This window comes from Lytechinus pictus, chromosome 1, assembly GCF_037042905.1.
Source record: "Lytechinus pictus isolate F3 Inbred chromosome 1, Lp3.0, whole genome shotgun sequence".
Lineage (NCBI taxonomy): Eukaryota > Metazoa > Echinodermata > Echinoidea > Temnopleuroida > Toxopneustidae > Lytechinus > Lytechinus pictus.
The window spans coordinates 26,538,591-26,562,254 of NC_087245.1; the positions used below are offsets into that span (position 1 = coordinate 26,538,591).

The 23,664-nt window shown below is 37.0% G+C and overlaps 1 protein-coding gene across 1 annotated transcript; it reads right to left on the reverse strand.

Annotated features, from left to right (window-relative positions):
- Positions 1–14,283: 14,283 nt before the first annotated feature.
- LOC129273957 (uncharacterized) lies at positions 14,284–23,302 on the reverse strand. Its single transcript, XM_064105395.1, has 2 exons — positions 22,730–23,302; positions 14,284–17,896 (listed from the first exon to the last, which is right to left on the reverse strand). The coding sequence occupies exon 2, from the start codon at positions 17,875–17,877 to the stop codon at positions 16,504–16,506; it is 1,374 nt and encodes a 457-aa protein (XP_063961465.1). The 5' UTR covers positions 17,878–17,896; positions 22,730–23,302; the 3' UTR covers positions 14,284–16,503.
- Positions 23,303–23,664: the final 362 nt, after the last annotated feature.

A 23,664-nucleotide genomic window follows, 5' to 3' on the forward strand; every position in this document is an offset into this window, starting at 1 on the left:
GTTGGGGGGGGGGTTAGGTTTTACATTTTCCAATCGCTAAGACACCCTGTGCATCCAACCAATTGCTTTCAGAACAAAGTCAATTAGTTATAAACGCCTAGTAAATCAAATGGTTTTTGTAACATTCCTGGTAGACCAAATGGCTGGCTGTGGACCAAATGCCTACTTAGACCAATTAGTTACGGACCAAACGCCTAGTAGATCAAATGTTTTTTGTTACATTCTGGTAGACCAAATGCCTACTTAGACCAATTAGTAACGGACCAAATGCCTAGTAGACCAAATGGTTTTTGTAACATTCCTCGTAGACCAAATGGTTGTGGACCAAATGAAATGACTACTTAGACCAAATGGTTGTAGACCAGACGCCTAGAAGACCAAATGATTGTGGACCAAACGCATAGTAGACCAAATAGTTTTTTTTGTATCAATGCCTAGTAGACCGAATGGTCGTGGACTAAACGCCTAGTAGACCAGTGGTTTTGTAACAACGTCTAGTAGACCAAATACCTAATAGACCAAATGGTTGTGGACCAAACGCCTATTAGACCAAATGGTTTTGTAACAAATGCCTAGTAGACCAAATGGTTATGGACCAAACGGTCAGTAGACCAAATGGTTTTGGACAAAATGGATAGTAAACCAAGTGGTTGTAGACCATGAAGTTGAGAGTCCTGCGCAGCCTGTCCAATATTATAATAGTTTACCAACCGTGCAGATATACCTTTCTGCCTGGTTAAATTAACACAATTTCCCTCTGTAACAGGGTGTATCTGCAGATAGACCCCGATTGCCTGATAAAATAAACATATTATCTGCCATCATTTAATCTGGCAAAAAGGTCTATGTGCAGATAGACCCTTTTGCCAGATTACAGCCAATTTTTATAGGGTCTATGTGCAGATAGACCCTTTTGCCAGATAAATATCACTGTCTTCGCTCCCGAGATTAATCTGGCAAAAGGGTCTATCTGCATTAAATTGGATCTTACAAGAAAAGTAAAGGGATTAAAATAATAAAAAGGGACTAAAAATAATTTTTCAAAGATAAACTAAGTGATAGAATAGAGTCCACCAGCTAAAATTAACTCTCAAGTATTCTACAAGTAAATTAAATGCTCAAACTTCAAAGCTGATTTTCTCAGAAAGTTTTTCGAGGGCGAATGTGCAGATAGACCCTTTTGCCAGATTAGGGCCGTGAAGTGACCAACACTTTGAAGGTCCAACCAGCATGCTGAACGATCGCTACAAATGTTCATGTATGGCTTTCTGAACCATGATTAATTTTAGACAAAAATAGTGCTACATGTAGAAGAAAATCTCTATACCGGTAATTACAAAAATACAGGCTTTGCATAACAGAGCACATGTAAGGTTTGATGTCTGACTCGAACACTTGACAGTTTTCTTCTTTGCATTAAGTTTTGCTTGAATAGTTTAACAAAACATTGAAATAAGTGCAGGTTTCACGAGCACACTACATGTATGCAAATGAGGAAGTTAATGATGCCACATCCACACTCACTTTTTCCAAGGTTTTTAAAAATCCATCTAATTTTCAAATACATGTACTTTAGTCATAGTCATAGATTAAATACTTTTTCCCTCAAAAACGTAGTGTACACATACATAAGTACACAATGGGATGAGTTGGTAATTTTTTTTTACACTTTTCACATAAAGCCTTTCTTCATGTGCATTTGAGCAGATACATGTAGTGGCTACATGTAGTCTACAAAGAGCCTGATTAAAGCTTTGGTATTAAGGGTCAATAATATGAATTATACTCGATTCTAGCATTCCAATCGAGTTTAACTTTATTCTTTCTCATACTTGAGAAGTGGTGTTACATTACAAAATAAATGTTCTATTTTTAACAGAAAATGCATCAAGATAAATTTACGAGTAAAATGAATGAAAACAAAATAACCCATAGCACATTTTATATCCTCCACACAATAGCTACATGTACATGTAAATACATGCTACTGCTACATGTACGTTCATATTGTGTAATCTGGTAACGAATAAGATTTGATAAGACTTATATTCTAAAGATAGTTGATAATTAAATTTCAAAGTTTGATTTCATTGTCAGATTGAAACAGTAAATACTTTATACTTCAGGTTTTTACAGTCTTAAATGGATAACAATATTATAATATACTGGAATGTTTTAGTGGAGCGTTGTTGCCTGGCAGTGGATTATAGTCTCTGGACTTTGAAACAGAGGGTCGTGGGTTCAAATCCCAGCCAACAAGAAATTTATCCATATTAAGCTGCATTCAACCCAGGAGAGGTAACTGGGAATTAATTTCTTGAAATGTGTGTGTGCTATAAAGTAATTATGGCTGCCAAGCTAAAGCTGGGGTAATTATCCAATTCGTTTGGAAAAGCATCAAGATAGCCAATCAAGGTAGCTGTGCTAAAGCCAGTAAACATTATCATGTTAAGCAGGGCCCCCTGGGAGGACAGATTTTGGAACTGAAGTGGCTACCCTTGGTAAAGTATTACATTATTATTATTATATTTATTATTATTACTATTATCATTATAAAAGAAGAAGTTAGAATCAATTCATTATGTGCTATATATACTGTTTATTAATATTATCATTATTAATAATCAAGCAATGAAAAATTGTAAATGAAATTAGAATGTAGTATGTATTTTAGTATATAATGTGATCGTGTCAAACTCAAATCACAAGCCTCTATTCCTTGTGGTCCTAAAAACATACATACTTTATGTGTAGTCATAATGTAACCTTGGTATTCATGCCAATCACTCTACAGTGTATTACTTTGAGATTTTCAAACAAAAATTTAACTTGAACTGCAATTCACATAACTGAACATTTACCAAAAGTTAAACTATAATATTTACATTCTTAAAATACTTATGGGGAAAAAGTGCGCTTCATTTCGAAAAAGTAAGAAAAGTGCATATTACATGTAAATGCAATTAAAATTATGTGGCTCCAGCTTTTTGACCGCAAACCCACATGTAATATGTGGTAAAACTGGTAATGATTTTATAAATGAGTATAAAATACTATTTCTGTACACTGACATGCCTACACATATCTTTAATATTTCATCATTTTTAGTTACATGTATACTAGAGCCTACATGTACATAGTTGCACTAGTCTGAGTAGTCTCTGTTTAATGTAAATGTACATCTCACAGTCCGATTTCCAATAATGTGTATAAACAGAGCTTGAATAGCCTTGATTGTGTTCACTACATGTACTTGTATTATAATGGCAATTTAATTGGCTCAGAGATGGCGAGATATGTTACCATGGTAACTGTACACCTGTTGATGTGTGCTGTATATTGATGGCTTCAATCAATAAAGATATTAACTACTGTACCAGTACTGAATTTATTCCCATCTACATGAAGGCTCTTGGCGAGGGATCATCCGGTTTCAGTAGGCAATGGCATTGAAGAGCTGTTTATTAAAGGAGGCTTTTATCTATTTAAAATTAATGTGCCTTAATTAACATTTGATAAATGAAGGGGAAAAAAAAGCATTCATGCAAAGAAATAGTGAGTGGGGCAGTGACATCATTATTTTCATCACCTGCAAACATGCACATGGTCATTTTCAAATGTGTGTGACACGACAATTGGAGAGAGTTAAGGGCTCATATCTTTAAACTTAAAGGTTATGAATCAATCATGACTACCCTATTATGTACAATGCAGGACTGGCATGGGCCACTACCAGTTTGATTTGAATGCTACAATTTGTTTAGTAGATATGATTGAAAAATGATGCGTGAGTGACACGACAAATTTTGGACATGGGTTTCTGACCATTATCACTTATGATTGGATTCGTGCCCAAGTAGCGGTCCAGGAGTACTGTGAGTACCCATACATGTACGTAAATAGTGTACCTATCTAGCACATATAGTCAGAATCAATCAAACCTTCTCTATTGAAAATGGTGCCCTCCTATATACCGTAAGTGACACGACATCCAAAACGTGAGTGACACGACAAGTGCAAAAATACAACATTTATCTCAACAATGAAAGTATTTTTTGCATGATTTACAAGAGTTTAATCCCATCAACCAAAAAACAAGCTTAATTACATAACACCTGCCTTTTCAAAGTTGATAATGTGTCATCCTAATGATTTATTCTTGGTTTATGGTCATATTTGCCCATCAACTCACATTCCCTATACCATACCGCATTATTGTCACACTCGGGCTTCTACCACTCTCCTCTTTGGAGGAGGAGGCACTTGAAGGAGGTGTTATGTGGTCTTGGCATTGACATCAACTCAAACATTCTTTTTGTGGCCTGATTTCATTCAAAACTTTAACTCTTTATCTGTATTTGACAGTTTACGGGTTTACAATTCAGCATCCACAAATGATGGAATATTTTTTCCTTGTAAGAAAGGTATTCTCAATAGTCACTCGCACCATCTGGCATGGTTTGGTAGCCAATGATGTCATTTATGACTCCTTTTTCTTGAAATATTGGATTACAATATTATCCTCCTTAAATATTTTAGGCCTTGTCCAAATAGGACTTGGCAGCTTCACTGTCTTTTTTTTGTACACTGTACCAAACCACAGTTACTTGGCTGCACACTTCAGATAGATAAATCCGTGAGAAACTTTAATAGGGATCAAGTTCAACTCATTAAGCATTGGTTTTCTCCTGAACACTGCTTGTATGTGGACCCCTCCAAAGGCACTGTAGGCCTACCAAAATTCAGAGTTATGATTTTTTAGCAGGAATCTTGCAAGCTGTTTTTCATTGCTAATTATCATATCTGATAATAAACCAAACCACGAGTAATACATGGAAAGCCACGAGGTGAAAGACGCATAGTTAGTACCTGATTCTTGCAAAAAGCCACAGCACAGTCTGTTTAGTATTACCTACATGTACAACTTCATATCATTAGCCTTTCCTTTGATGAGCCCTCGGATGTTACACTGAAATTCAATTCAGCATCCCCAACCATCAAATACTCCCCCTATACCTCTATAGCTTTTTCCCACGAGGTCCAGCTCAGTTCTAACCAGGGTACCCCCCAAGAAAAATTGATCTACATGAAAACAAGGCAACTCACCAAAGTTGCTTAAATGCAAATTTTCGGTCTTGGTTGGGACTTGTTGGTACCTACCTAATTTACTCTATCAATTTTTGTGTGTAATGCAAATCTGCTCTGAACCCACATTGGCCCGCTCACGGTAGTTTGCTGTGTAGACCCTAGTTCATCACTAGGGGTATGAATGGTGGCCGAACAAAGAATGATTTTGAACCAGGCATGTAGCTACTTCAAGCAATATCCAGAATGCTCTTTAAATCTCAGTGTATTCTCACCTGAGATGTTCTTGCAAAAAAATTGTTTATTTCATGTCCTCGAACACATGCTTTGTGGCAAAAAAGGTTAATTTCAATTAATCAGAAGGAAAGAGGTTTTTCTGATTTTGAAAGAATGTTTGGTGTTCACAGAGATTTCTTCATACTCTTTTCTACCATAAGAATATTTTATCTATTTCTGCAAATTTCAAAATAAGATCCCTGACCTTGTTACAAGTAGCTTTAAACCTTTCTTAATTAGTAAGACAAAGAAATAACATTCCTAAAAAGATAGGTGAATGTTCTGCTCATTTCTGTAAATGGAGACAGAGAATGTTTAAGTCATACCTGACTAACTTGAACCATCGCCAAATCTTTATGCACTATAAATATGTTCATTACTATGTATAGTGGTTTTCTCTTGATATATTCATAATTTTGTGTTGATTAATTATGTTATATTCTTTTATCTCAGTACATCATTAAAATATGAATTAGGATCCGAGTCTTCACACGAATGGAAAGTTGTCAAGATTTTTGAAACTGAGGAAACCATGGAGAGGAAAGAAAATAGATGAACTCAACGTCAAATTCAATATTTCCATTGATAGGGGTGAAGTTGGGAAAATGGAAAAAATATTAGCCTTTCATAGGCCTAAATGATGTCAGGAACAACATTTTGACTCCATCCCTGAATTTATCTTGTAAAATGCTTTAAAAATTATTCGATGTCCTTTTTTATACACAATATGAGACCGTGAGTGACACGACATTTCATGAGTGACACGACATTGTGAGTGACACGACACAACTTTAACAGTTAATTATAGCTTAACCTTAACACTTTGGACCAAGTTACTTTATATACAATAAGGTATGGGAAAACTGTATTTGCTCCTGTACTGGGATAAATTAATTTTCAGAATACACATAACTAGAAAACTTTTTGTCTTTTAAACGTGAGTGACACGACATCCAGTTTTGAAAACTTTAAAGATCTACTTTTTTCAGAAAAAACACTTCAGATAATTTTGTTTCTTATTTAGGAGTTAGATACAATACAGAACTTGTATCTTACCAACAAATACGCTTCTAATACAAATTTTATATTGTGATAGGCAATATGTGAATTTTAATGCAAAAATCAGCATTTTGTAACATTAAATTTCCCTTGCACTAAATTCACTGTATTTCCAGACAAAATTAATAATTTTATGTAACTGAAATGAAAAAACATACTTTGAGATGTCTAGTTTCAAAAACCATTGAAGCCTACTGATTTTGAGCAAGTTTTAATTTTCACCCCCATGTCCACTTATGTTTGAAAATGACCACATGTATGTGCCAGCAATGGCATAATGACCCCCAAAATTTTAAGGGAATCAGACACAGTGTATTGGGCAAATTTTTTTACTTTTTTAATATCAAACTTTAATCATGTGATAGATTTTGACAAATATTCAAAAAACAGTACAATATTTCACGCACCCTTTTTTCCTTTCCTTTTCCTTCATTTTCTCTTTTTCGGGCCCTTTGTCATTGTTTTATTTATTTATTTATTTTTTTTTTGGGGGGGGGGGGTTGTGGCTCCCCAAGCCCCCATCTTTATGACATATTATGTACATACATGTACATAAACAGTTAAATGTGAAATAAAGTTAAACTTTAAAATATAACCTCACTTTACATCTGATTTTGCTGAAATTTCAGCATTACACTTGTTTCATTTGGCTTTTGTAAAATTTCAAATCAACTTTTTCTTCAGGGAGACTTGCCCTTTAAGAAATATTTAGATTCTGAAAGGCTTATCGACCAGTCTGCCTGGTCCAAATATGATTTGTTCAATTGAAATGAGTTTTTTTTTTCAACAATCCCCTCTTATCAATTCATTGATTGTATTCAACAATTACACAACTGGGTAGCACATTACATTTACAGATTTCTCAAGATCATCTTAAACCACTCTTGTACTCACTACACTTAGCTTCCTTTGAAGCAGAGAATAACGTTCAAATTTACTCTTATTGACTACAAGAGTACATACAAAACACTGTTTGACTCTGTACCTACTACATCTAGAGCACCGTACAGCAGATAGACCGGGGACCCTCTCTGTCTCACATTTTCAATAACTTTTCAATTTACTGTATGTCTGCTTCAAAAAATACTGGAACAATTTGCCACTTAAAATAAGACAATCTGACTTCATTGCTAATGATATGCCAGGAAACCATTGAAACCCATCTCTCATAGGCCTATAGTTTGTAGTTTTACTTTTATTTTTTATTTTTTTTTTATTTTTACATAGTTACACACAATTTAATTCATTACAAGTGCTTTGGGCTTAATGAGAAAAGAGTAAATACGTTTACAAGTAATGATAATAATGATGAGCGAATCAGAGCGATCAGTGTTGCGCAAGGGTAGATTGTGTGGCAGGTTGGATGGGGGACGGGGGAGGGATGTCTCAATCTGCACCATGTGTGTATCAAGTCATTCTTCAACTGCCATAATAATACTTTTATTACAGGAATTAACAGGAAGACAGTAAAAATGTAAAAACATGTATATGTACATGTATGTTAAGGAAAACTCTGAATTTTTATTCATTAAAATCAAAATAATCACCAAATGATATGAACTGAAACGATATTGACCTAGATCTACTGTTATACAGAGAGAAAAATGTCAAATGTAGATCAATGTGGATCAATTCAGAATATTGGTGATTCATTGCAGCACTGGGACTCATGCCATGGTCACCACAAACTAAAGTGTGAATCTAAACTAAACTCTGCCTGAAGTCAAGACAGAGTCCATGGTACTAATACAGAAATTTGCTGGCTTGTACATTTTTTAACCTATCCAACTGAAGTTAAGTCAAGATGTGCACATAATAATAAAATCCGATTGACAGTATAAAAACAACAGTCTAATGTTGACCAGGTAATTATTTTATTCATATTTACTTCTTTTTGTCGCCTGTCCTGTTTTTTCCTCTTCTCATAAAGTTAATTGTAAAAATGAAAATGGCTATCATGATCACATTCGTGATTTTAACTTACATATAAATTTTTGACTTTAAGAGTATACTCTACTGTCTGTAAACGTTAGTACGTTTCTTCTTCTTTTGTAAAGTATGGCAGTGAGTCCAAACTTTGCATGTGTCCATACTAAACTGACGGTCATTATCTAAAAAACTAGCCAATATCCTTAACATCTGACATTATCAACATGAAAATCAACCTGAAATTATCCTTTGGTGAAAGTTTCTTTAGGATGAGTTCAGTATTCATGAAAATATTGACAAAAAAATTGGCAAATCTGTCACCGTTAGCGCCCGTTCCAAAGAAATCTGACGTTTTAACAAGCATCACGATAACGTCATTTTGCAAGCAGATATCATTTAAAAATGTGAGTTAAATGTGGTACCGTACTGACCAATTTTATACAGCATTTTGCCGTCAATCTGATATAAATAGATATAGATCTATAGACCTTTTGAGCTTGAGTTTTTGTTTAAATCTCCACAAAACTTTGGTCGTGAAAGCAAAGTTAGGTCACGTTTTTCAGAACAGATTTCCAGCACAGCGCGCATTCATCGATCGGAATAGAAATTTGAGATCGGAATACCGGCGAAACCCATTGACCTACTTCCCACTTCGTCAATAATTCTATAGGGTCTAGTTTACAATCTTGCCGTCAATTTGATAGCTATTGGACTCTATTCAAATTTGCATTAAAATGTGAATTTTTTCAAACAAATTTTAGCCTGATGAATATTTTTCTAAAGTAAATGTCCATGAAGTTTGGACACCCCGTCATACAGACTGCCATTGCCTTGCCCTTGGCATTATCGTACTCTCTAATTACAGACTACAGTCTCTGAGTCTCATTCTTGATCTAGTAGTACTAGTAGTACATGTAAAAAAAAATGTAAGTAAAGTAGCAAAAGTAGTAGCATATTAGTATTAATTAAATATTATATCAATCATAATTCATACTGCCCCTCCCCCTTCTGAGCCTGGGCTGGAACATGTAGCCCATCACACTCACAGTGTATCTTTAGCTTTAAGAACTTACCCAGAATCTACGTGAGACATCTTCCTTTATTATGATCACACGAACAGTCTTCAATTTAATTAGCAATCAGCTGCAAGTTCAGCATCCGGACGTAGTTGAGCGCAGCAGCAGGCCCGTTTCACCCCGGCAGGTACCGGTACCGGGCCGGTGGATCTTCGACAGCCAGCACCGACAGGAGTCGAAGACGAAGCTAAATAATTCTGATCAAATTCCGATTAATCCAGAGATCCTTCTCCTTGTTGCACTGGGGACGAAGTGACGCGTTTTAAGTTTAACATCAACCGGCTTTCCTGATATTCGACTCGAAATTATATTGCTGTTAATATTTCATTATCATGCGAATAACAAAACCAGAGCCGTAAAGCACACATCAATCAATTAATTTCATGGTCCCCACACAACGCATTGTACATACACACAATGCGATGCACACAGTCCGCGGTACACGTACACGCCGTCGTTATGGCAATCGGCGTGTGTTTGGGATTCAGGCAAAAGGTCATCATTATTTACGTATGGTGTCCGGTAGAATCTTGAGGTAAAAAAATCGAATCAAGGGCCTTTTCATCCAAACTAAGCACATCCGGGGGGGGGGGGGGCTTGTCTGCGGGACATGATGAGAAAGAATTATACATAGAAAAAATAAATAACTGGATAAAAGAGTATATCTAGAATGAAATAAACCAACACAAGAGACTGCATCATCTAGGACGATCTCTATTAGATGATTGCTCTTGCACTATCTAGAACATGATAAAAAAAAAAAAGGGGGGGGGGGAGGGCCCACATTTTTTCGGCACTTCCATTATAACATACTGTTGCAGAATGAGCAAATAAAAGACTTGAAATTAATTTTTTTTAATGAATATGGAGCACAATTTAAAAAAAATCTATGAGTAGTAAAGTAAGCACCCCCCAAAAAAAATCGTATTATCGAAAGAAGATTCTATTATAAACTTTGTAGCCAATTAATTGGTATCATTTATCTTATTTCTGTACAAAAAGTAGAATATGCCTGTATAGCAGGAAAAGGAAATTGCTCGCAAAATCTTCCTTGGATAATGCAAACTATGTAAACTGCCCCCATCTCCCCCTCTCTCTCTCTTTTCTCCCACCCCCCCCCCTTTCTTTCCCTCACTCTCTCTTTCTCTCTCTCTCTCTCTTGTACACACAGGCGGAAACAGGGACCTGGGAACGATTTTTTTCAGTGGGGGTGCTGAAATCTCTCCTCAAAAGTGGGGGGGGGGGGAGGAGGGGACCCAATTGAATTTTCCATACTTACACACACACACACCTCTAAGGGCACCACACACACACACCACTACATGAACGATATTACATTCCGCGTGTTGGGCATAGATGAGATAAAAGAGGCAAAGTGGTAATGCATTGTACTTAGTTCCAACAGAGTTTATTTTGAAGTCCAAATTTTCGACGTTAAACACACGTCTTCTTCAGGGATACAATAAAGCTCACAGCTATTGTATCCCTGAAGAAGAAGAAGAAGACAACTTTAAACCTGAGTCTAACCTAAACCCGACTTCCGAATACGGACCACAGTGTTTAATAGGCTGATATGTAGCTTTAAATACCAAGTTTTGAATTATACAATGCATATTTCAGCTCGAACATCGAGCTTTTATTATTTTGTTTGATTTACAAATTTATTTTTTAAGTGCTTTGTAAAATGTTCGTTTTATTGTGTGAATATCTTTTGCAGCTTTTTTCGCTGTGCGCTCGCTTTATTTAATTTACCAAGTAAGCCTACATATTGTCTCTGTTTATTCAATAAGATTCTTTATATATTAATTCTATAACAAATTACTTAAAATCCCCCTTTTAATATATCAACTCATAGATCCTTTTCATGATTACAAATGTGCTTAAAATATCCAGTTTTCAGGCCTCAATGTCAACAAATTTCACTCACTCATTATGCTTATAACATTAATAAATACGATAGATAAAATTTTCATAAATTCCTAATAACAAAAATTGTCGCTTTTTCAGAATAGGAATAGGAGGATAGTCATCATTTTCATATGATGACAAAATGTCCTTAGGCCAAGAATGTCCAAGTCTCAGGTCAAAATAGTAATAAAAATATCAGCTCGTACTTCTCACTCGCATTATTAATGTAGGAAAAGACCAAATTTCCCATCTTTTTCAACATGAATAGAGTGTCCCATTTTTAGGTCTGAAATCTCAACTTTCCCGCTCGCGCTTTGCGCTCGCATTAATTGTTTGGTTTTATATACCTATACCGTTAATGATTACCAATAGTGCTTAGAATGTCAACTTTTTAGGTCGGAATGTCAAAAAAATTTCAGCTCGCGCTTCGCGCTCACAATATTTAATAGTTGAAATATGTATCGTCTTAATGGCTAATTGCAAAACGTCCGTAACAGGTCCCTTACAGATCAAGCCAGAACCGCTCGCAGTAATTATTTAGCTATACGCATCTTGTTCAGGTTCACACACATTGCCCAGAATGTTCAATTTTCAGGACAAAATACATAAAATTCTAAACAAATTCTAGCTCGCTCTTCGCGCTCGCACCATCTAAATATGGCTTATGAGATTACTACACTCTTTAATGTTTTTTTTATAAGAATAAAGTTAGAAATGACTGTTAGGACATCAGCGTTTTGCCCCTCCCCCCCCCCCAATTTTTCACGACCAAGAAACAAAAAGAGAAAAGGAAAGGGATAAGGGTGAAATATAAAGCCTATTATTTTCAAAATGTTAATGTCAATATCTATCACAAACTTTTATTTTTGTAATGAACACTTTGACATTTTTGCTCGCTCGCTTCGCTCGCAACTTCTTATTAATTTTACATAATACGCCGTATCAAGCCCCCTCAAACTTTTTTGCTCATTACGCCACTGGGACAACCCCTTCAAAGAAACAAACAAAAATCAACTTTGAGCGGCCGATCGGGGAGAATATAGGTGAAAAAATTTGCCCCCCCCCCCTATTGGCGGGAGCTGGATCCGCCCCTTGCCCCCCCCCCCCTACCTTCGGGGAGAGATTTTCCGCCCATGCTTGTACACACAAACACGAGGCATAGTCGGATCCAGGCTAGGGGCGATGCGCGCGGTCCCGACCCCTCCCCTATATTATGTCGCATAAAAAAAGGTATCGCGTTTGAATGCACAGTCTACATGTATTGTGCAACAGTGATGCTTTCGGCCCATTCCAGATTTTCTTGCAGTACGTGCAGCTGTATGTTCTGCACTGTCTATCATATCAACCTCCTTTGGACATTCAGAATCTGACCAGGAAAATTTCCCTGATCTAACCGCACATAAAATCATAACCTTGAGCATGTTCAGAAGGGCAAGACATAGCCAGCACGAAAGGAGTACTTTAATACTTCAATAATAAGACCAAGTAAAATTAGAAAAAACAAAAAACTGAAAATTTCATAAAAATCGAATAAGGAATAACAAAGTTCTAACATTTAACAATTAGGCATTATTTCGTTTAAACAATTCCATGCATGTCTTTATTAATATGCATTAAGAAAACTGAATATGTAATATCTCCACTTATTTCTTTTGCCAGGAATTTTATTATATGAACTTATATTTCATTCCAACTTGGTCCCCCAAGAATGAGAAGCAAAGTGGATTGATTTCTGATTTAATATGTGTAAGATAATCATTGCTGCAACTTATTTTGTTACAAGGATTAAATACATGCATTAATACTAATGATTTTGCATGATAACATAAGAGAAAGGAACGTGGGAACATGGCATCACCAGCCTAAAATTCAATAACAGGGGCCGCGGAATGGTTTTCAAAGTGGGGGGGGGGGGGGGGGGCTGACCATGCAAAAAATCACAATCATATGGTCATTTTTACGTTTTTGTACACGGTTTTGAAAAATAGTGGGGGCTGAAACCCCCTCCCAGCCCCCCCCCCCCCGTTTTTGCGGCCCCTGAATAATAATAATTATGTCCATTTATAGTGCAGTTATTATACTGCGCTTTGATACTTGGTATCATTATATTGTTACCCCTGCTGTAGCTGAGCCGCCATACGGGCGCTGAAGCGTCAAGGAATAAATCCTACCGGGTACCCATTCACCTCACCTGGGTCGAGGGCAGCACAATGTGGGTAAATTTCTCGCTGAAGGAAAACACGCCATAGCTTGGAATCGAACCAACGACCCTCTGATTGAAAGACGAGAGTTGTATAACCACTAGACCGCGACGCCCCCGTAACTACGTTATTGACTATCAGATTTTGATATTGTCATTTTTTTTTTTGCTCGATGAATTTTCCTTATCTATTTAGGTGTGATTATTTTCAGCCCGGTGTAACCCTTAAATTTGTTTGATGACTGATGGATGGGGAATCGGTGCACCAATCAGGAAGAAAGTAAGGTGTAGAAGCAAAATAAGCTGAGAGACATTGACGGTAAAACCGAAACTGCGTTACAATTTGAGAAAACGACCTTTACAAATGGAAGCAAAATCATAAATTTCCTATTCAAATAATTCAATTATAGCATTGGTACCTTAATAGCAAATTGATAACGAAGATATAAATCCTGTTGTTGAAACAGAAGTGAAATTGAAACAGGCGTTGGCTTTTACTATTTAATTTCCATCGATGTGTATTTCCCATTATCATACTTGGAATGGATTGTAAGCAACCTGTTATCAAAACCAATGAAAGATGAACCAAGAAATTATAAATTTTCACAGAAACTGCTTCATAAATTGAGGTTTCTCAATAAATTATATTTCGAAAACAAATTGAATTTGTAAAATATTACGTATTCTATATAAGAAAGACATTTGGGTCACGCTGTATGAATAATCCAAAAACAACTGATTGTTATATACTTGTGAAATAAAGGTCCGGTTTTATTCATAAACGTATATAGATCTGCATAATTTCATGAAACAATACTTTTTATGTACTTTTCTATAGATCACAATTAACAAGTATATCTATGTAATGAATGTAATGACAACTTCATTATATTTCACGTCTAAGCTATTGAGAATATCAATTGGTGATAATGGCTTCACTAAAATCATGGACCCTATCACAAATGCTAAAATGATTCATGCAATTACCATGATTACAGCCGATACTATCAAACGGCAATAGCGCCAACATTTCCACGCCATCATCTCAACGAAATACATCGTCTATATATTGTATTAATGCAGCTCCTTATTCCAAAGGTTCATTATACAGAAAGCTCGAATCGTCTGGAGGTTCGATATAATCCGAAGATTTTTATTCCGACGATGAAATAAGTTTCGATATTCCGAAGCTTGGTTGATTCGAAAACGAAATAAGCAGGAGCCGCGGAAGCGGGGGAGGGGGCGTGTGGGCTTCAGCCCCCACTTTAAAAAAAAATAACAACCTGATGTGATTTTTTTTCATGGCCAGCCCCCCCCCCCACTTTTGTCTCAGCCCCCACTTTCAAAATCGTTCCGCGGCCCCTGATAAGGGTCATTATTACGATTTTTTGAGAGACCAATAATGAAGTTCATAAGTTGGGATTCGTTCATGAGAAAATCCACAGTTTCATGATTCCGATAAACGCGAATGGCAAGAGGTTGATTAATCGTATAAGAGTTAAAATAAAATAATAATCCGAAGGGCTGTTATCCTGCAATGAATAATAAGACTCGTTATTCCGGAGGTACGTTCAAACGAAAATGAAATTAGATTAGTAAGTATGAATAAAAAACAGGGGCCGAGGAAACGGGGGGGGGGGGCTGCGGCCTTTAGCCCCCGCACTTTTTGCCATAACCGTGTACAAAAAAAACGTATGGTCAGCCCCCTCCCCCACTTTTTGCTCAGTCCCCATCCACTTTCAATACCGTTCCGCGGCCCCTGTGAAAGTCTTCTTTGCCTGACTATCGAACATTTAGAATAGCGACTTCAAATATTAAAATTCAAAATGATGATTTTTAAATATTGTTTTCATATCGACTTACCTCATTTCCTTTTCGGAATAAAAAAAAACACATTTGGATATATACGAACATTCGGAATAACGAACCTTATTTCATTTCCGGTTTAAAGAATCTCGGAATAACAAATCCTATGTACAATTTTTTTCATCAAACGTAATTTCGTATACCGTAAATTGTCGCCTGATCTACGCCCTCTTCGTCTATACTTTCCTTTTCTTTTCTTCCCATTGGTTCATCTTCAACACAATTGGGTTTTTAAATGGGCTCTAAGAGCCTCCTTATTACTGCCACACTCATCTGTACACCCTCGTCGTGAAGATGTGACCATCAAAGTAACTTCAAGGTAACACTTTGTCTAATTCGCTGCGTACGGTCAGTGGAGTGATTAAGGACAAGTCCCCCCAACAAAAAGTTGATTTGAATAAAAAGAGAAAAATCTTACGAGCATAACACTGAAAATTTCATCAAAATCGGATGTAAAATAAGAAAATTATGACATTTTGAAGTTTCGCTTAATTTCACATAATTATTATATGCACATCCCGGTCGGTATGCAAATGGGGGAAGTGATGACATCACTCACTCACTTTTTCTTTTGTATTTTATTATATGAAATATTCTAATTTTCTCCTCATTGTCCTGTGAAACAAAGTTTTTATTTCACCCTGAACATGTGGAATTACCATTGTTAAACATTATGTGGTTCAGTCAAGTTTGTCCTTATTTTCAAATCTGTAAAAATTGAAATATTGTATGATTCAAACAATACAAAACAAAAGAAATAGTGAGTGAATGACATCGATTCTCTCATTTGCATGTGACTAAATTGTGCATATAACTATTTTGTGAAAAATAAGCGAAACTTTAAAATATCATAACCTTTTCATTTTACATCCGATTTTGATGAAATTTTCAGTATTATGCTTGTCTGATTTTTCTCTGTTAATTCAAATCAACATTCTGAAGTGGACTTGACCTCTAACTAGGCATTACTATACATAAAAAAGTGGATTTACACTGTATTAATCATGTTTCCTTGAAGCCTTTGTAGTTTTTTTTCAATCTAATTGATTAAATCTTTAAGCTTTATGGATTCCTGAGGAACACGTACAGTCTATATCTTTATCTTTAAGCTGTAGAGTCTTGGTTTGAGATCCGTAAATATCGGCAGTCTTTAAGTTCATCAAATATATCCCCCAGGGATTGTGTCTTGGACATGGACGTACAAGCAACATCAGCCCTTTGTGTGCTGTTGAACGGGAATGATTTGCTTTGCAACGCTCCTCGAGCTTTGCGAACACCATCCTGCAAGGAAGTACCTCTGGAATGACGTCGGATTTCCTCGATGTGTACCAGCTCACCAACTACTTGTGACACGCTCCGCCTAGGTGTCGAGGCAAAGGTTTGTTTCATGATACACGGAGAGGATTCGGTGTGAGATGCGCGTCGAAATGACGCATTTTGGTTGTGACGAGCACCGACGACGCTGCGCGGTGATTCGTTCGGAGACAAAGGTGGAGACATGATTTGACTGTCAGACTGGACACTACGACGTCCCATGTATGATGGGTGTCGTAGAGGAGGCAAGTTAACTGATGATGTACGATGCAGTAAAAGCTCTTGGTTGCTACGAGTTCCCGTTGTGTTTGTCAAGAAGGCAGGCTCGTGAGAGCTATGCCGTCTGGAAGGTCTCATCCCAGGTGAAGTGGTCACTGGTTTAACGATGTCCGAAGTGCGTCGACGTCTCGTCATTAGTTTCGCACGCTCGTCCCCGATATGCGATGTCGACCTCAGATTCAAATTAGTCTGCGAATGCCTTCTAAGTAAATGTGGTGACGACTCAACTCTTGAGTGGTTTGGTTTATGGTCCAAGACAGTGTTGTCATTGTCCTCGTTCACATCTTCATTGGTCACCATTTCCCCAATCATTCCAAGTTCTCGTCCGGTGCAGAAGTTTGGCAGGTCTGTGACTGGAATCGAAGCTGCGTCTGCGGCAATACTTTCATCACTGAAATCACCTTTCGGTTCTGTTGCTAGCTCCACATCAAAATTTGGACCGACTTTATCAATGGACGCTGGTGACGAGTAGCACCGGCTAAGTGATACCTGTGACGGCGCCCCATCGCTTGATTTACTTGGGCGACGCGGTAACTGCGCCGTTTTCAAACGTCCAGCAGAATTTGCTCGCGAAGAAGGTCCCGAGAAGAGATTGGTTATATCATCTGAACTTCCCGATGAGTGTAGGTTGGCTATTTCTTGACGCGACTGCGTCATTCTCTGGTGTTCTTTTCGTCGTACGGAGTCAAACATCCGGACGGCGTGGCGACGCATTTCACTCGTCTCCGAGTCTAGTTGGTTCATTCGGGATCGCATTTCTTTGGACAATGATTGAAGATTCTCCTCAAGTTTGCGTTGTTCCTTGATACTCGATTGATGAAGACTCACAGCTCGGGCACCAACCACTGATGAAGCACTGATTTCTTGGTCGAATGGATATGCCATCGTCCTTAATTGTCTAGCTCTGAAAATGAAAACATGAAAGAGACGGATATAAATTACCTTGAAAGGAGAGTTTGTTATAATGAAATAATCATGGGTGTTTAAATGGAAGAGTTGAATGAAAAATATTTCGATCAATCGTCTCCTTTTTCGTGCCGTCCAAATCAGTTGAATTTTGCTAGCCTTTAAAATGTTTAATATATATATTTGCTTGACAGCCAATCACGGCTCGCCATTTAGCGTCCATTGTCTGGTTACGGTTCTATTATACATTTATATTGTTTTGCTCTAGTGTTTTAGTCTTTCATTCGATTTTACTCCGATGAGTGCATGTCGAAAAGCTTCAGCATGTCAGTTTTTAAGGCTATTTTACGATTAACAATATATATATTCCCTTCTGTAAATTCATGGGGATGATGACAATTCAAAGTGTAAAAATATTATGTAATCAGTATCACATTGCCTAAGAATTATTGCTGTCCGAAACCATATATATTTCTCCAACGTGAGATTTAAAAAAAAGAATTTTGAATCCTGAGAATAACCTATATCAATGTCAATTTTATCTGATTATGATAGAGATTGGAGATTATTATGAAACATTTCGATTCGCAGCATTTTACTGAAATGTATTATTTCCGATTTGAAATTGTTGAACAATGTCGCCATCTTTTATCGGAGGGGGGGGGCGCTTCAGCTAATGCACATAGAACTAGGCCTGTCACCCAACAAACTAAATGATTTGGACATCACGAGTAATGCAAGAAGATTAGATAAGTGAAACACGACATACGGTCAATGAAATTATTGCAAATTAGGTGTACAATAATTGCTTATTATGACGTAATCCTAGGACACATCATTTTCCTTTATTTTACTCTAATTATCAAAGATGATAATTATTCGCTAATTATGTGTACGCAGCTCTTTTGCATTCTGCCAACTATTAGTATGATTAGTATTGCTATAATTGTAGTCACTGTTGCCCATAGGTGGCGTCATTATTGATTGGGAGACAGAGCAAGCAAGACGACCAGGACTGGTGCCCAACTAATACCTCGGTCACGTTCAAGTCCGATTAGGTTTACGACGTGCTTGCGATGTGTTTTATGGCCATTCTGGACTGGTTGCCGGCTGGGCACCCTTGGTCATCGTACGATGGCCGGGGCTCTTAGGTAGCATCGGAGGGATGATCGGACAAAGATAAGTGGGAGTTATTTTTTTTTTCGGATGTCTCTACCGATCTTTCTAGTCGCCCATCCATTCTTGACACATCGTTTAAGTATCGTCTGATGGCCAGCCATGAACGGACAGACATCGGCCGATTAGTCGACCGATGTCTGTCCGGACATTAGCCACTAACCGGCCGATTCCGACCGGTATGCATCGATGTTTGATTGATATATGGCCAATGCATGTGATTGACATCTGCTAGTGATCACAGATGCATCAGGGCCTTTATAAACCGCGTCATTTTGCATTTACAACTTTCAGCGCGTTATTTTGTGCACTACATGACAAAAAAAAATGCCAAGAGGGAAAGTACACCGGCCGACAATCTCCTAGGCATCGTACGATGTCCGGATACATCTACCAATAATCTTCATCCGGCTTTCGCACGAGCACTGTTGGATTAATCGGGGATTGGTATTGGAAGTCCCGTCGATGTCCGGCCCTTAATCGCTGCCTCCCCGGCTGGTGTGTGGACGGCCTCCGCACGATGGCATTTGTGACGGCGATGTGCTAAGGATCGATGTTAAAAAAATCTCTCACCCAACCGGCTATTACCGATTACCCCCGATTTATTGCCACCGGCCGGCGAATGTGACTTAGGCATGAAAAGTCACAGCTGTGATAACTCATCTATTCATTTTCTTTAAAATGGGAAGTCGAACCTTAAAATGACACTAATTCTAAAAATCAGGTAAAGATGAGCAAAACGCAAAAAATGTCATTAAATGGAATTGAAAATAACTTAGACGTGGAATTTGTAAGTTTTATCGAGATGAAAGCTGACAAGGTTGGGTCCTCATCTCACAGCAGGGCAATGGACGACTGTCCCTCTGAGATTTTCAAGTACCGAAGAAGGTATGTGAAAAGAGACAGAAGAGAAAAGAAAAGGGAAGAAAACATAAAAAGAGAGGTATAATTCATGTGTATTTGAATATTCATATCATACTTAAATGCCCCTCATTGTATTGAAGAAGAAAAAATGACGTCACCTTTTTGCTGCCTTGTCTTGCCTTGCCCCCCCCCCCTCCATCAATATACCCTGACGCCTCTCCTGAAAGTGGAGATGGGCTGATGATGCCATGCCTCTACTTTTATTTTATTTTTCTTACAATCCATAATCTCAATTACCAGGCATGATTGTTTCATTTTGCCAGTCATGTTTATAAAAATGTATATATCCCATGACTGTAACAAAACAATTTACATGCGGTAAAGATGATCTCACACAATAATAACATGACAGAAGTCTATTAGTGCTGCATTCATATTATTAGAGAGGCATTTGAAAAGAATATGCAATATCATGTCAGAGGCCGCGGAACGGTTTTGAAAGGGGGGGGGGGGTTGACCATGCAAAAAAAATCATAATCAGATAGTCAAAGTGCGGGGGCTGAAGCCTCTGCAGCCCCCCGTTTTCGCGGCCCCTCTTCCTAAACATTATTTTAAGACCGTTTACTTTCTGTTGTGATAACCTTAATTCTTGGTCGTCGGCTTGCATAGCTAGGCAGTAAAATAACCGTTTTTGCTAAGGTCGTTGCAATGTTTACAAACTCATCTTTGCGGGGGCAATGGGGGTAATTTAAACAAAGGTATTCGTTTCCTAATTGTTGGATCTCCTATGAAAAACACACCATTGTTTTGTAAAAACTGCTTTAGTGTTAATTTGTAAAAATATATAACCAATGGCACATATCCAATCATTAAAAAAACGTAGTTTCACCTCGTCATACATCTTCATATAAATCACTTAATTCTGGTCATCTTTATGGGCATTTTTATTATCAATAATATTAACAACATTAGTAAATTCAAGATGCAAACCTGCCCACCCCCCCCCCAATTTAGACCAATAATGTAAATTTTATATTCTTTGTAGTTTCACATGAAGGCAGTTACAATCTTCTGTCCTGAGTAGACCATGTTCAAGACTACACTAATTTTCATGTAAAAAAATAATTTCAGGAATTGAAGATTATGCGCTATAACTTGCACTGATCACGGAATAACTGAGATGAGGTCAAACCCTTTTTATATTAAAAAATGCTTATATACACTTTTAAAATTTTGAAAATTTGATCAAAATCGGACAAGGGATAACAAAGTTATGACATTTTAAAAAATTGCATTATTCCGGTGAAACAGTTTTAGGTATGTCTTCATGAATATTCAATTAGTAAACTGATGATGCCATATCCCCATTTGTTCTTTTTTACTATATTATAATTATGAAATTAGGTTTCTTCAGAGTTTTTCTTCCAAGAACTAGAAAATTTGATTGAAAACTGATTTAGTACATCAGATATTCATTGCTGCAACTCATTTCTTAATAAGGGAGATATATCATTCACACATGTATGAAAAAATGAAAAATTAGGATTTTCATATAATAACACAATATAAATGAAAGTGGGGATGTAACATCATCGGCCCACAATAACGAATATTCATGACGACGTCCCGGGACGACGTACATAATAACCGTTTTCAGCAATAACTTCGTTATTTATCAGATTTTGATGACATGCATTTTCAACATTTTAATTGGTCTGTGAATTTTACTCTATTCAATTTGATATAAATATTTTCAGCCCGGAGTACCTCTTTAAATTATTAAAACGAGCGCATCGAACTTTCAATGTTTTTTACATAATTTCTCTATTTATTTCTCCTATTTGTATTATCATGTTGGCAGAGAATAACAAGGTAGATTGGACAGAGATTAATCCTGAATGGTGTGCGTACATTTGAGTTTCCAATAATGTAGTACTATGTGGTATACTGCTAGTGGGATTAAGGCAGTTTGCCCCACCCCCAATCTCAACCCTCGTTCCACCTTAAAAGTTCCATGGCTTAGGAAAAAAGAAAGGAAATGGAAGGGGAAAGGGTGCAATATAAAAAAAAACTATTGATATTATTTTGAACTTTGTCCCAAAACTGGATATTCAGTTTAAAGGGTATGCTTTTTTTTCTTCGTTTGCATGGGTTTTTCCCTTGATTTTTTGTTTACTACATCCATGCATGTTGTAAAGGTATTATATGAAAGGAAATTTTAGTTGGACAGCTGAATAGCTTCAAAATGGCCAAACCTCGTATCACTTTATTTTATATGCCCAAATTTCACAATAAATTTACAACTTCAGCTGGACAGATCTTAACAAAATAAGTCTACATGGTATACCAATCAATATAAACTATGTAAAGCAGAAGAAGTACCAAAACCCAACGAAAAAGAAGTTTGGATGATGCATGAAAAGTAATTAGCAAATGAGTTTCATGATTTTACAGTTGATTTTTTCTTATGTAATATATTTAAGTTATTTCCATTTTTCTTTCTTCCTCATCATGGAATATGCATTATACAATAGGCCTATTCAATATTACTCCGACTGTATTATGGTTTATTAAAACAAAATAAAAATAAAATGAATTATATCATTTCAGAAAAAATTATACATCTTTTTGTCTACGAATGTAGTGCTTTGAAAATTTGGAGGAAATAAAAGACACGTTTAAAGACAAAAACGTATACGATAGTTGAATTAATTATGACACACGCAATGATGTCGTATTAATAGGGAAATTTTATCTCCTCTACAATACCCTTCTTTTGAATACTCAATACCTGTGTTATGTGAATCTTCCTCATTTCCACATTAAAATGGAAACACAATTTCTATTCCTTGCACTCGATGAAGGTTGGGTAATTCTCTTTCTCCTGCCTGCCGACTTCGATGACGATGGCACTATTCCTAAAAAGAAACACTTCTTAGTCTGTTAGTCATCATACCATCATCTCAGCTAGTTTATAGGCAGGTCAGGCATTTGTCAGAAAACAATATTCAAAATTCAAATATTATCCAGCAGAAAAAAACAACGTTGTTCTCATTTATATATCTTCGTATTCGTATAGTTTTCATCAATTACTTCCACCATCCTTGTTCACGAAGTTTTATGGACCATTGGTAGTGCTAAACAAACTCATCTGTTTGTGCTTGATCGGATTATGTAAGATTTTCTTCACGGTGAGTAAAATAAACGAAACAGTGTTTACAAAAGTAGGATATTCACCATTTCCGCAAAAGTAAACCTAGTTTCGACCATGCTAAAAGTTTTACCATTTATACACGATCTCGTGTCTAATCCGCAGTCGTTGCCCGGTATATCCAACAGAGGCAGATTCTGGAACTTCCGGGGGCTGAGGGTTGGTTGGAGGGGCGACAGGAGTTGGACGGGGCGTGTTGACTTACATGCCACCAGTGGCGGCGCTACAGAGAGACAGGAGGGGGGGGGGGGGGGGCTACCCGCCCTGCGTTTTTTCAATATAAGGTATGTATGGTAAGATTGTTAAAAAGAGGGACAAAGGAATAACTAAAATAGATCGAGAAAGAAGCAAGGAAAGAAAGAAAATAAGAAAAAGGGGATAGAAATAAAGATGGAAATAAAGAATGGAAAAAAGGGAGGAAGAAAGAAAGGGATATAGAGAGAGAGGGGGAGAGGGGTAAGGGGAGAGAGAGGGGAAAATAAAGAAAAAAAATAAAGGAAAAAGGAAAGAAAGAA

Bases quoted from the DNA above. Each gene is read 5' to 3' on its own strand.
- LOC129273957 (XM_064105395.1), bottom strand. From the start codon at position 17,877: ATGGCATATCCATTCGACCAAGAAATCAGTGCTTCATCAGTGGTTGGT.